We start from the raw sequence: 12,468 nt of genomic DNA on the forward strand, positions 1-12,468 counted from the left end.
GCTGGACATCAACCATTTTCCGGCAGATTTCACTTTTAACAAGAGATTTTGTCATGGAAAGCCGAGCGGAGGCTTCGCGCATCACGATCGATTTGCTGATGGAGCGAGACAAAACCACCTCCGTTTTGGTCGCACAGGATGGCTTTGAGATGGCTTTCAGACAGCTGTCGGTGGTTTTTCCATCGAGTGATTATCCGAGAAATTGTGGATGTGCCTGGACATGCCAGAACATGTCCCGTGAGGCTTCATCACGGCATTGCTTTGCGCCATGCGGCACCGCCGTGACGCGCGGAATTCCTCCGCACGTCTGTCTCAATGTGCTGAAAAAGTGCTGATGTCCACATCTTTTCACAATTCCTGTGCTAGTCAGACGACGTCCCGAATAAAACACAGCGTCCAGTTTGGAAATGAACGGCACATTCCACTGTTACAGGAGTTTTTGTCATGGAAAGAGGAGCGGAGGCTTCGCACGTCGCGGCGGTGCCGCGTGGCGCACAGCAACGCCGTGATGAAGCCTCACGGGATATGTTCTGGCATGTCCAGGCACATCCACAATTTCTCGGATGATCACTCGATGGAAAAACCACCGACAGCTGTCTGAACGCCATCTCAAAGCCGTCCTGTGAGACCATAACGGAGGTGGTTTTGTCTCGTTCCATCAGCAAATCGGTCGTGACGCTCAAAGCCTCCGCTCGACTTTCCATGACAAAATCTCTTGTTAAAAGTAAAATCTGCCGGAAAATGGTTGATGTCCAGCTCTTGTGATAACCAGAGAAAGTGCACACGATGGTCCGGCTCCACAGAGCTATCCGTTTAGAAATGATCCGGTGGTTTGTGGCTCTCGATGGCGGCACGGAGCGCGGCGCGTCGAGTGTCCTTAAAGCCGTCCTTAAATCTGTAATAACAGTCCTTATTCTCTGTGAAGCCCGTAACATTTTCACCGAAAGCCAGATACATTTTTCTAATGGTTTCCAGCTGCCAGTCTCTAACAGTTTCTGAAAAAATTCTGATGGAAAAAAAGCCCAAATCATTCCGCCATTTCCTGACAATGAAAATCCGCCGAGGTGCTGGACCACTCCTCACTCAAAGCCTGCTCACAGACGAATGACGCAACCGACAGGCGTGGAAAAACTCACGCATGCGCACGAGGGTTCAAGCTTGTCTGACGCAATCACACATGATTCAAATCCATATAGACTCAACAAAAATATAAATGCAACACTTTTGGTTTTGCTCCCATTTTGTATGAGATGAACTCAAAGATCTAAAACTTTTTCCACATACACAATATCACCATTTCCCTCAAATATTGTTCACAAACCAGTCTAAATCTGTGATAGTGAGCACTTCTCCTTTGCTGAGATAATCCATCCCACCTCACAGGTGTGCCATATCAAGATGCTGATTAGACACCATGATTAGTGCACAGGTGTGCCTTAGACTGCCCACAATAAAAGGCTACTCTGAAAGGTGCAGTTTTATCACACAGCACAATGCCACAGATGTTGCAAGATTTGAGGGAGCGTGCAATTGGCATGCTGACAGCAGGAATGTCAACCAGAGCTGTTGCTCGTGTATTGAATGTTCATTTCTCTACCATAAGCCGTCTCCAAAGGCGTTTCAGAGAATTTGGCAGTACATCCAACCAGCCTCACAACTGCAGACCACATGTAACCACACCAGCCCAGGACCTCCACATCCAGCATGTTCACCTCCAAGATCGTCTGAGACCAGCCACTCGGACAGCTGCTGAAACAATCGGTTTGCATAACCAAAGAATTTCTGCACAAACTGTCAGAAACCGTCTCAGGGAAGCTCATCTGCATGCTCATTGTCCTCATCGGGGTCTCGACCTGACTCCAGTTCATCGTCGTAACCGACTTGAGTGGGCAAATGCTCATATTTGCTGGCGTTTGCCACGTTGGAGAGGTGTTCTCTTCACGGATGAATCCCGGTTCACACTGTTCAGGGCAGATGGCAGACAGCATGTGTGGCGTCGTGTGGGTGAGTGGTTTTCTGATGTCAATGTTGTGGATCGAGTGGCCCATGGTGGCGGTGGGGTTATGGTATGGGCAGGCATCTGTTATGGACGAAGAACACAGGTGCATTTTATTGATGGCATTTTGAATGCACAGAGATACCGTGATGAGATCCTGAGGCCCATTGTTGTGCCATACATCCAAGAACATCACCTCATGTTGCAGCAGGATAATGCACGGCCCCATGTTGCAAGGATCTGTACACAATTCTTGGAAGCTGAAAATGTCCCAGTTCTTGCATGGCCGGCATACTCACCGGACATGTCACCCATTGAGCATGTTTGGGATGCTCTGGACCGGCGTATATGACAGCGTGTACTAGTTCCTGCCAATATCCAGCAACTTCGCACAGCCATTGAAGAGGAGTGGACCAACATTCCACAGGCCACAATTGACAACCTGATCAACTCTATGCGAAGGAGATGTGTTGCACTACATGAGGCAAATGGTGGTCACACCAGATACTGACTGGTATCCCCTCCCCCCCCAATAAAACAAAACTGCACCTTTCAGAGTGGCCTTTTATTGTGGGCAGTCTAAGGCACACCTGTGCACTAATCATGGTGTCTAATCAGCATCTTGATATGGCACACCTGTGAGGTGGGATGGATTATCTCAGCAAAGGAGAAGTGCTCACTATCACAGATTTAGACTGGTTTGTGAACAATATTTGAGGGAAATGGTGATATTGTGTATGTGGAAAAAGTTTTAGATCTTTGAGTTCATCTCATACAAAATGGGAGCAAAACCAGAAGTGTTGCGTTTATATTTTTGTTGTGTAGTTTTTGAAAAAATAAAAAGGTTGGTTTCTTTTCGAATAGACCTCGTATGTACGGACGTTTCAAACGTTTGTGGCTCGCCTGCATGTGGGTGTGGCCTTCATCTGACATGGACAGTTTCCCCATGACCAGTGCCATGGACGGTGTGTGCGGCTTTTATAGCTGCTGTCGGTCATGTTATCGTGAATGTTTCCCTTAAAGCATCGCGGTCAACATTAGCTTAGGTTTCGTTTCATTCCTCTTTCGTTTCTTTTGCGCTCTTGATTTGCAGACTATTCGGTTATGGGAAAAGTGAAAGCTCATTCGTCCACATTTTCTTGACAATTTGTGACTTTGTGGTTCAGGAATCGCCGTATGCCGTGTGACCAGGCCTTTAGCACTTTAGTTTGAGATGCCTTGGACAGTGTTGTGAACTCTCATACTTACGTATGTGGCCTTATGCATAACAATAAGGAAAGTCCCAAAGGGCCTCCCACAAACCTTCTCAGCTATTCTCCTCAAATGTATGAGCCTTTGTGGCAAGTGATTTTTATGTCAATAAGTTGAAATATGACTGAAAGAAGAAAGAATCTAAAGGGGAAATTATATGTAAGACTTTAACCATAACTGCTCAAAGAGTTAATGGCTCTTGTGGGACTTGTTGTTTTGTCCTCCTAAATGAAATTATATAGAGGTGTATTTTCATGTGATGGACAGTAAAACTTAATTGCAGGTCAAACATATTTGACATATCACGTGACATACATACATTTAGATACTAAAATGAGGTTAAACTTTTCCAGAAGCAAAGATATGTAAAAACTAGAGCCCCTTGCTCACAGAACGCAAACCTCCACCAACACTACTTTCCAAATTTGCAATTTTTTACTTTGGAAAAATTTTCAGGGTCAGAGTCCTGTTACAAGTGTCTTTTCATAAGCTAAATTTCATGTGATCAAATGTCAGGAGGATGTATTTAGTTCATGCACTTGAATCAAAGGTTTGTTTGTGGTAGTGTCGGGGGGGGGGGGGGGGTTTCAACTTTTTCAGTTGCTGAATTCTTTTTCAGATAATTTTCATAGAACTTTGGTTATCTCTGCTTTGCACAATTTGTCATTGCTTTTTGGCACTTGGTTTCCAACTGATAACTGGAAGACAAACAGGCATAAAATTGGAACCTACATGCAGTTTGGGTGGTGTAAGTAAACCCATAACAGAAAAATGACTTTTGATGGAGATATAATGCAAAATGTACATCAAATGGGCTTTTCAATATTAAAATCAAATGTCCACAAAATCCACAAAGTTTGGTCCGGATCAGATCCGGACCAAACTTTGTCAGGTGATAGTGAGTGCAAGTCTGCAACTCACGTTCAAATATGAGAGTGATTGGGGCACGTTTGATTAAAATATAATGTAAAATATACATTAAATGGGGTTTTCAATGCTAAATTTAAGTGGCCACAAAATCTGTAATCAGACCTCAGTCGATAAGGGATACCACCCTACACAATGCTTTCAAATATGAATGAAATTTGATCTTTTCTGACAGAGTTGTGAATTTTTGAAAATTGTTTAATGTTAAACATAGGCATTTTTACAATTTTCCAAGAGTTTTCCTGACTTTGACCTTTGACCTATGACCTTTAAAACTGAATCAGTTATTGCCTGTCAAGATATGAATCCTCTGTGAAAATTTCATAAAGATACATGAAAAAATTATGGGTTACAGCCTATTCAAAAATAAACAAACAAACAGGTGCAAAAAAATAACCTCTGCCCAACTTCATTGGTGGAGGCTGTAAGTGAAATGATGGTGATTTTGATGCAATTTTTTATTTTGAAGGAAAAAAAAAAACATTAGGGAGCTTTTCAAGGAGTTTTTGTGTGACTGTACACATTTCTGGACACATCCTGAAAATTATTCTTTTTTAATGCTAAAACTCGGATTAAGAAATGTACAGTGAGTAAAATAAATATTGAACAGGCACAGTTTTTGACAGTAAATATATTTCTAAGATGCTTTTGACATGAAATTTTCACCAAATGTCAGTAACAAGTCAAGTAATCCACACATACAAAGAAATCAAAACAAATAAGTACAGAAATTAAGTTATGTGAAGTAAAATGGAATGACACAAGGAAAAAGTATTGAACAGAGTTACTGATTTTTTTTTTTAATGGTTTGTACAAAAGCCTTTGTTGGAAATGAAGCTTCAAGATGCCTTCTATCTGGAGAAACTAGTCTCATGCATTGCTCAGGTGTGATTTTGGTCCATTCTTCCACACAAACAGTCCTCAAATCTTGAATGTTCTGTGGACCTCTTCTATGAACTCTGATCTTTAGTTCTTTCCAAATAATTTCTGTTGTATTCAAGTCAACTGGGCCATTCTAGCAGCTTTACGAGAATTGTATTTTCAGGCAAAGGCTATTCGCCCAACCGCTGGGCAGATAAGTCATACACTGAACATTACACACCCAACCGCTGGGCAGATAAATATGTCTTACCTTATTCGCCCAAAAGCGATCGTGTATTTGACACATTTTGTGCATCTAAACTACGTTTGTTACGCCACTTTTTGAAGGCTATATTGCGGCGTGAAAAGCAGCGTATTTTTGACACATTTAACGGTGCCGTCTTTAATTACTGTGAAAAAAAAAACACCGCAATGGATGCAAGCAGACAAACTTCATAAGCATTTTGAACGGAAGCCTGTTAACAACAACAAAACTGTTTTTATGAACAAAATGCTGCTTTTTGCCTGTAAGATGGTGTTAGTTTGACACAGTTCCCTGGGTGTGATGAGCCAAACAGAACCGCTTTAGATCGCAGTCCCTCCGCGGGCTGCGAACCCTCCCACAGCCGGTGAAAAAATATCCTCTTTTTTCCCCCTCGCGTTGAAACCGGAAGTGAACTTACAAGCGCGCTTATTGGTCGGTTGTGGTTGGGCGTATATGCTCGCGTATTTATTTTATTGAACCAATGGTTGGGCGTATAGTCACTCCGTTATTTTCATTCTCTGAAACCAAATGAGAGTTTCCTTGGCTGTGTGTTTGGGATCAGTGTCTGAAAATGTACTGAAATGTCCGTCCTCATTTCATCTTCATCATCCTGACAGATTTTTGTCAATAATGTCTCGGTACATTTTTCCTTTCATCTGTCCTTCAGTTACATTCAATTTGCCAGTGCCGTATACTGAAAAACAACCCCCCCCCACCAAGTTCCCACCTTCAAACTTCCCTGATGTTGTTTTTGGGGTGATGTGCAGTACTATTTATGGTGTGTTTATAGCATCCAAAGAGTTCAGTTTTGGTGTCATCTGACCAGACTACTCGTATATTCTCCCAGTATTTCACAAGCTTGTCTAAAGGCAGTGCAGCAAACTTTAAATGAGCTTCATCATGCTTTTTCTTCAGCATTGGAGTCTTGCGTGGTGAGTGTGCAAACAGGCTATTATTGTTTTCTTTGAAACAATTGTTAAGTTGCTCTCCACAAGTGGTCCTTGGGTCTTGGACAACTCTTCTGGCAATTATTTTCAGTCCTCTGTCAGAATCTTATGAGGAGCACCTGGTCATGGTCGGTGTATGGTAAAATGATGTTCTGTCCACATCCAGTTTATGACCCCACAATGCTCAGTGGAACATTCAGAAGTTTCAAAATCCTTCTTAACCAATGCCATCAGTATGTTTTACAACAATAAGGTTGCAAAAATCTTAAGAGAGCTCTTTGCTTCTATCCATAATGAGATAGAAGGGAGCTATAGACGTAGACTGCTGGGGGGTTCCCATGATGCACTGTTTCTTCTCTTTTGCTCTGTATGCACCACTCTGCATTTAATCATTAGTGATCGATCTCTGCTCCCCTCCACAGCATGTCTTTTTCCTGGTTCTCATCCCTCAGCCCCAACCAGTCCCAGCAGAAGACTGCCCCTCCCTGAGCCTGGTTCTGCTGGAGGTTTCTTCCTGTTAAAAGGGAGTTTTTCCTTCCCACTGTAGCCAAGTGCTTGCTCACAGGGGGTCGTTTTGACCGTTGGGGTTTTACATAATTATTGTATGGCCTTGCCTTACAATATAAAGCGCCTTGGGGCAACTGTTTGTTGTGATTTGGCGCTATATAAAAAAATTGATTGATTGATTGATTGATGTTTCTTGTGTGGCATTTTGGTAATGAGACACCTTTTTATAGACCATCAGTTGGGACTGAACCAGCTGATATTAATTTGCACTGACAAGGGGCAGGATCGCTTTCTAATAATTGATCAATTTCAGCTGGTGTCTTGGTTTTCCATGTCTTTTAGCACCTCCCTTTCTTCATGTGTTCAGTACTTTTTCCTGTGTCATTTCACATTATTACACATAACTTAATTTCTGTACTTATTTGTTTTGGTTCCTTTATATGTGTGTATTACCTGGGTTGTTACTGACATTTCATGAAAACTTCATGTCCACAGCACCTTCAGAAATATATTTACTGAGTAAAATGGCAACATTTTTTACCCACTAATATGGTGCACGTTGCAGCTGAAACTAGACTTGATTGATCAATTTTAGCAACTGTTATACTGTTTTATCTCGCAATGAATTAGCTATTTTTGGATTTGGACATCTATTCAGGCACAATAAGACATTTAATGTTGTCGTTGTCATCTCTAGAAAATCATGACAGGCATTTTCCACTGTTTTTCGATATGTCATAAACTGACACAAAAAACAAGTGACGACAATGAAATTAATTGTTAGTTTGCCATCCTGGTAGATATGAGACAGTACAAAGTGTTTGTTGCAAATTACTGGGTGTGAGGTATTAACTATTCATGATTGTGACACTCTGTAGAAAGAAAGTGTTTTTGTGTTTGTTTCTTTTGGCTCACAGTGCTCTTTAGTGCCTGTCAGAGGGGAGATGTGCAAATAAGTCATGTAATGCTCAGTTGATATTTTTCCTGACTATGGAGGTAGGGATCCTACGCAGTGGGCAGGGTGGAGAAGTGTGATAATTTTCTCATTGACAGTCTATGCCACTGGTTCTGAAGTGCGAAGTGCAAGTACATTTGAGGTGTGTCCAACCACAGATTGTTGCCTATGCAGCATGAAATTTGAGAGTAAACTAGAGCAATGGGCACAAAGGAGTTGGACCTAATTAATTAGGGGTGTGATGTGAGCATAACAGTAGATAAACCAATCAGATCTAAATCAGAGGTTTTCTGATCAGCAGCAACCTGTCAGAGTGCAACAGCAAAAACCGGCCACCAAAGCTCCCTGAGGTGAAACAGTAAGGTGAAGTTTTGTATTTTTTCCATGAGTGTTGACTTTTATTTCTTTTAATGGTTTTCAGTTCAGTTTCTGAACCCTCTTGCACCCTATATAAGATAGGGTGCAAGTGCATCGTGAACTTGCTTATATAAGGTATGTCCTTGCAAAACCAAAAACACATTGTACTGGACTTTAAACAAATATTTTATTGGTAGGTGGTACAACCAAGGTCTGCCAGCACCGTCCCTAGACACCGTTGGGTACACAAATGCAGGCAATTCTACTCAGTATTTAGCTGATGTGAGCACTGGGTTTGAAAACCACAATGGCATCAGGTGCAAAGCAATAATGTCTGAGTTAAGCTGTATCCTCATTTGTACTGTATGGGTATATCTATAATGAGGTCCATTTTAATCTTTACTTGTCCCATTTGTTTTCATAGACTACTTTATGAACATTGTGGTTTCTAAAATCCCTGGGTTCATCCTTGGTGGCTACTTGATGTCCAATCTGGAATACACGGATGGCACAATCCTGTTTGCGACATCAGAGCAGGATAACATCAGCTCCCTCACCACTTTCTCTGAACCCAGGAAGCTTGGGCTTCAAGTCAGTTGGCCAAAAATGAAGCTTCTTTGAGTTGGTGAAGGCCCCACATCCCAGTACATCTATGTCAAGGGCCAGAAGGTTGGGTTTGTTGGCTCTTTTGTCTTTCTTGGTTCAACATTGATCTCAACCAGTGAAATCTTGATCTTTCTGGAAGCAGTGTCACAGCAACATCACCTACCAAGTGAAGCTTATAATCTACAATGCCTCTTGTCTGAGTCTAAGCTTCTTTGTACCATTGAAAATGGACTGAGCATATCTCCAAGAACAAGTATAGACGATGCACACATCAACCACCTATACTTAGAGCCCTCACCCAGTGCAGGCTCGGGTGGTTTGGGCACCTTTTCTGCCTCCCACTCAGTCATCCCACCATCAGCAAGCTTAGCTGTGGCCCAACTGCTGCAAGTTGGAAGACCTAGCGGGGTACCAAGGACCCGTTGGCTTGACATCACTAAAAATATCTTTGCCCAGCTCAGTGATCACACTTGTTGAGGACTGTGGTGCCTGGAGGGGACTGGTGGGATGTGTAGCCCCCACGCCTTTATTGCATTAGACTTAACGAATTAACTTTGGAGCCACATCAAAATATGTGGATCAGGTTTAACATCCTCTGCTGGTGCAAGAAGTACATCCTCTGATGAAGCTTTTGACTGTTCATACTGATACAGTTGCTACATCAGGGGATGATGCTCCAGCTGTGTCAGTAGGGCAAAAGAAGACAACTCTCTAGATCTGGGTGGCCACCAATGAGGAAAATAGTTGTCATTTTCATCATATGGTCAGTGAGTATTCATCAGCTAGCTAATGTCACGCCACCTCCAAAGAAGGCCAATCCTATTCTATTTCTGGGAAAGGTCAGGGCCTCAGAGGTTAGGTCCTCAGATTTCTGGGATGCAAAGGGCATTGTGTTTGTGAAGGACCTTCCAAAGAGCCAAACAATAAAAACAGAGTACTTGGAGAAACCACCTCTACCATAAAAATCATTGCAAAAGCTGCAGCTTCTCAGCCTTGAAATCATGATGGAAAATATTGATAACTTTCTCCTAACTGCAGTTCATTCTCATAACTCCTGACAGTGCAGGCAAGGATCTGCTGAGATCTAGAAGCTCCACCTCAGAAGAAGCACAGCATAATCCTTGCTAAGCATCACATGACCTCCCTGTAAAAGTAAGACCCTTCAGCTGCTCCACTGTTGTTCTTTTCCCCACTCGGGGTCACCACAGCAGATCTGAGCTGGATCTGCATGTTGATTTGGCACACTTTTTCCATCATATGCCCTTCCTGACGCAACTTCACATTATGTGGAGAAATAAGCAGGGGTGGGGTTTGAATTGTGTGATCTTCCTGTTTTCACCATGATATCAAGCCACACTGGTGCAACAGTGTCATGTGCCAAAGGCCCGAGCCAAAGTCTGGATGAAAAGTGTAACTTTATATGCCAGACGTGAGTGTAATTGACGGATACGTATTCAAGGAAGGGAAACAAACTCACCGTGGCGAGCTCATCAAACTTTCCAAACAGCTCATTTAGCAGTTTAACCAGCTCCTGGGCTGTGCACTGAGAGGCCAGACTGGTGAAACCTACAATGTCTGCAAATAGGATGCTGTGATGAGGAAAGAGAGCGAGAGAGATGGAGGGAGGGAGGGAAAGAGCAATGCAAATTATTTATAGCAGTGATCCACTGTATAAAACAAACAGGTTATCTGACATCTGATCAAATCAACTTTCCGAAGTGTGTTTCAAGTGACATTTAGGAAAATGTAGCCAAAGTTCATTTCAGCATTCTCCCTGATTAAAATGTGTTTACTGCCAACTAATCAAACATTCAAATTAATGACCTGTAGCAGCAAAAAAAAAAAAAAGAAAGAGCGCATTCCGTTCTCTAACTGACTGGCAGCACAGTCAAGCAGAGCGACTGAAAATAGAAGCAAGAGGATTCTCACGGGGATCAAGGTGGAGACACGTCCTGTGGGGAGCTACAGAGGATATAATGCAACCATCAAAGCACTTTCAACATCGCCAGGTGAACCTGTATTCCCCTTTGACAGCTGTTGTATAAGACTGAAAGTGCTTGATGCGTTCTGTGGGTTATTGAGGTCATCTCCACACCTGATGCACCCTAAGTGAGCTTAATCAAGTAATCGGATAAGACCTGCCAGATTACCGAAAAGGAGACGTATAAAACAGATTTATTTTTAGATCTCAAGGTTTTAAAATTAAAAAAATAATAATAATACAGTGGTCCACCTGAATTTGAGTATTTACAACAGAAAGAAGTATTAAAATGCGCATCAAAATCAGCATAATGCATAATAGAATGTCCATGTTAATGTCCTAAGGTGCTAAAAAGCAAAATATGTCAAAAAATAAAAAGCTTAAAGCTGTACGGCTTTTGGGTTGTTTTTAATATTTCAGTCATTAAAAGAATTTTCTTTGGCACCACTATAATTTTACTGCTTAGCATTTAAATAAGGGATTCATAACCATTACCAATATGATCAAAATTCGTGTTGTCTGGAAATAATTTAGATTTTTGACCCCTGATGGGTAGAAATTCAAGCAATTAGACACCATGACCTACAATTGGTAGTGACGTCACAGATCACGTGGGGGCTTCCCCCAAGCATCGTGAGGATGCTGGGAAGCACACAGCGACAGCCAGTCAGAGTAAAGAAAGTCAGTGTGATGTCAGCTGGCTGCTCGCTTGAACAAAGTTCACCAAGATTCTGGAAAATTCTCTGAAAAAGCTCTGAAAAAGCTTATTTCTGGATAAATGTAATACTAGAACACTGACCCGTGAGGAACCACAGGTCCTAGATGTGGTTATTTATACTATATATAGAGGGCAGATGACTGTTGGGGAAAATCTGTGTACAGTTATGCCACATTTTTTAAGATTTGGCATAGAAAAATTTCTTGGCTTTTACAAAACTTTTTATTGAATGTTTAATCTGTTTTCAGTTGTGTTCAGTTTTCAAAAATGAATTTTTGTAGTCAATAAGCTTTTCTGAAACTGCTTAACCAAGACAATATCTCATGTAAAGAAATTATGAATAACTGAAGTTTAAGGGCCCCTTCACACATAGTGCGAATTTGGTCGAATTGCGCATGAAGTACACATGAAGCAGGAATCATATGCAAAATGTGTAAAATCGTAGCTGCTTCCAATGCCCGTACACCTGTTGCTACAACTATTTGCGCACACCAGCTGCTGAAAGACAGAGTGTGCGCTGTGAGAGCCCATCGATAGCTCTTGCGGCAGGTATCGGTCAAATTCCAGCTGACACGCATGAACATCTAACACCGCTCCCATGGCACTTAGAAAATGTGTGGCCAATTTGCACTGTCATCACAAAAACAGTCAGCAATCACTGTCAAGCTGGATGTGAAATTTGCCTCGGTACCCCATGACTGTGCAGTTGCAAAAAACGGCACACGTTTCACACGTGTTTCAGCTTGTTCTGGATTTCAATTGATGCTCCGAATACACAAACACACAGAGGCCACTCCCCTTTTATTAAATGGATGTTTCCCATCCATCCAGGTCTCTGGTGCCTGTCGTGGCGGCAATCCCTGAACCCAATGGTGTACGCCGGAAGTAAGGGATGCCGTCAAGCTGAAGAAGGAGTCCTACTTATCTTTGTTGGTAGGTGGGACCCCGGAGGCAGCTGACAGGTACCGGCAGGCCAAGCGTGTCGCAGCCCATGTGGTCGCAGAGGCAAAAACTCGGGTCGGGGAGGCCATGGAGGAGGACTATTGGTCGGCCTTGAAGACATTCTGGCAAACCATCCAACGCCTCAGGAGGAGGAA

The 12,468-nt window shown here is 42.4% G+C and overlaps 1 protein-coding gene and 1 long non-coding RNA gene across 3 annotated transcripts in view; one reads left to right on the forward strand and one right to left on the reverse strand.

Moving 5' to 3' along the window:
* The window catches only part of LOC117521910 (adenylate cyclase type 1-like), a 139,812-nt gene that overhangs the window by 77,114 nt on the left and 50,230 nt on the right, over nt 1-12,468 (reverse strand). For both annotated transcript variants that reach the window (XM_034183277.1, XM_034183276.1), the window contains exon 4: nt 10,150-10,261. In XM_034183277.1, coding sequence (XP_034039168.1) covers nt 10,150-10,261 — 112 coding nt within the window. The remainder of the gene's footprint in view (nt 1-10,149; nt 10,262-12,468) is intronic.
* LOC117521919 lies at nt 2,833-6,253 on the forward strand. The gene is made up of 3 exons (XR_004564090.1): nt 2,833-2,844; nt 3,986-3,990; nt 6,179-6,253. It is a non-coding gene; the product is annotated as an uncharacterized LOC117521919 (long non-coding RNA).

The sequence above is a fragment of the Thalassophryne amazonica genome, chromosome 12 (assembly GCF_902500255.1).
Source record: "Thalassophryne amazonica chromosome 12, fThaAma1.1, whole genome shotgun sequence".
Classification (NCBI taxonomy): Eukaryota; Metazoa; Chordata; class Actinopteri; order Batrachoidiformes; family Batrachoididae; genus Thalassophryne; species Thalassophryne amazonica.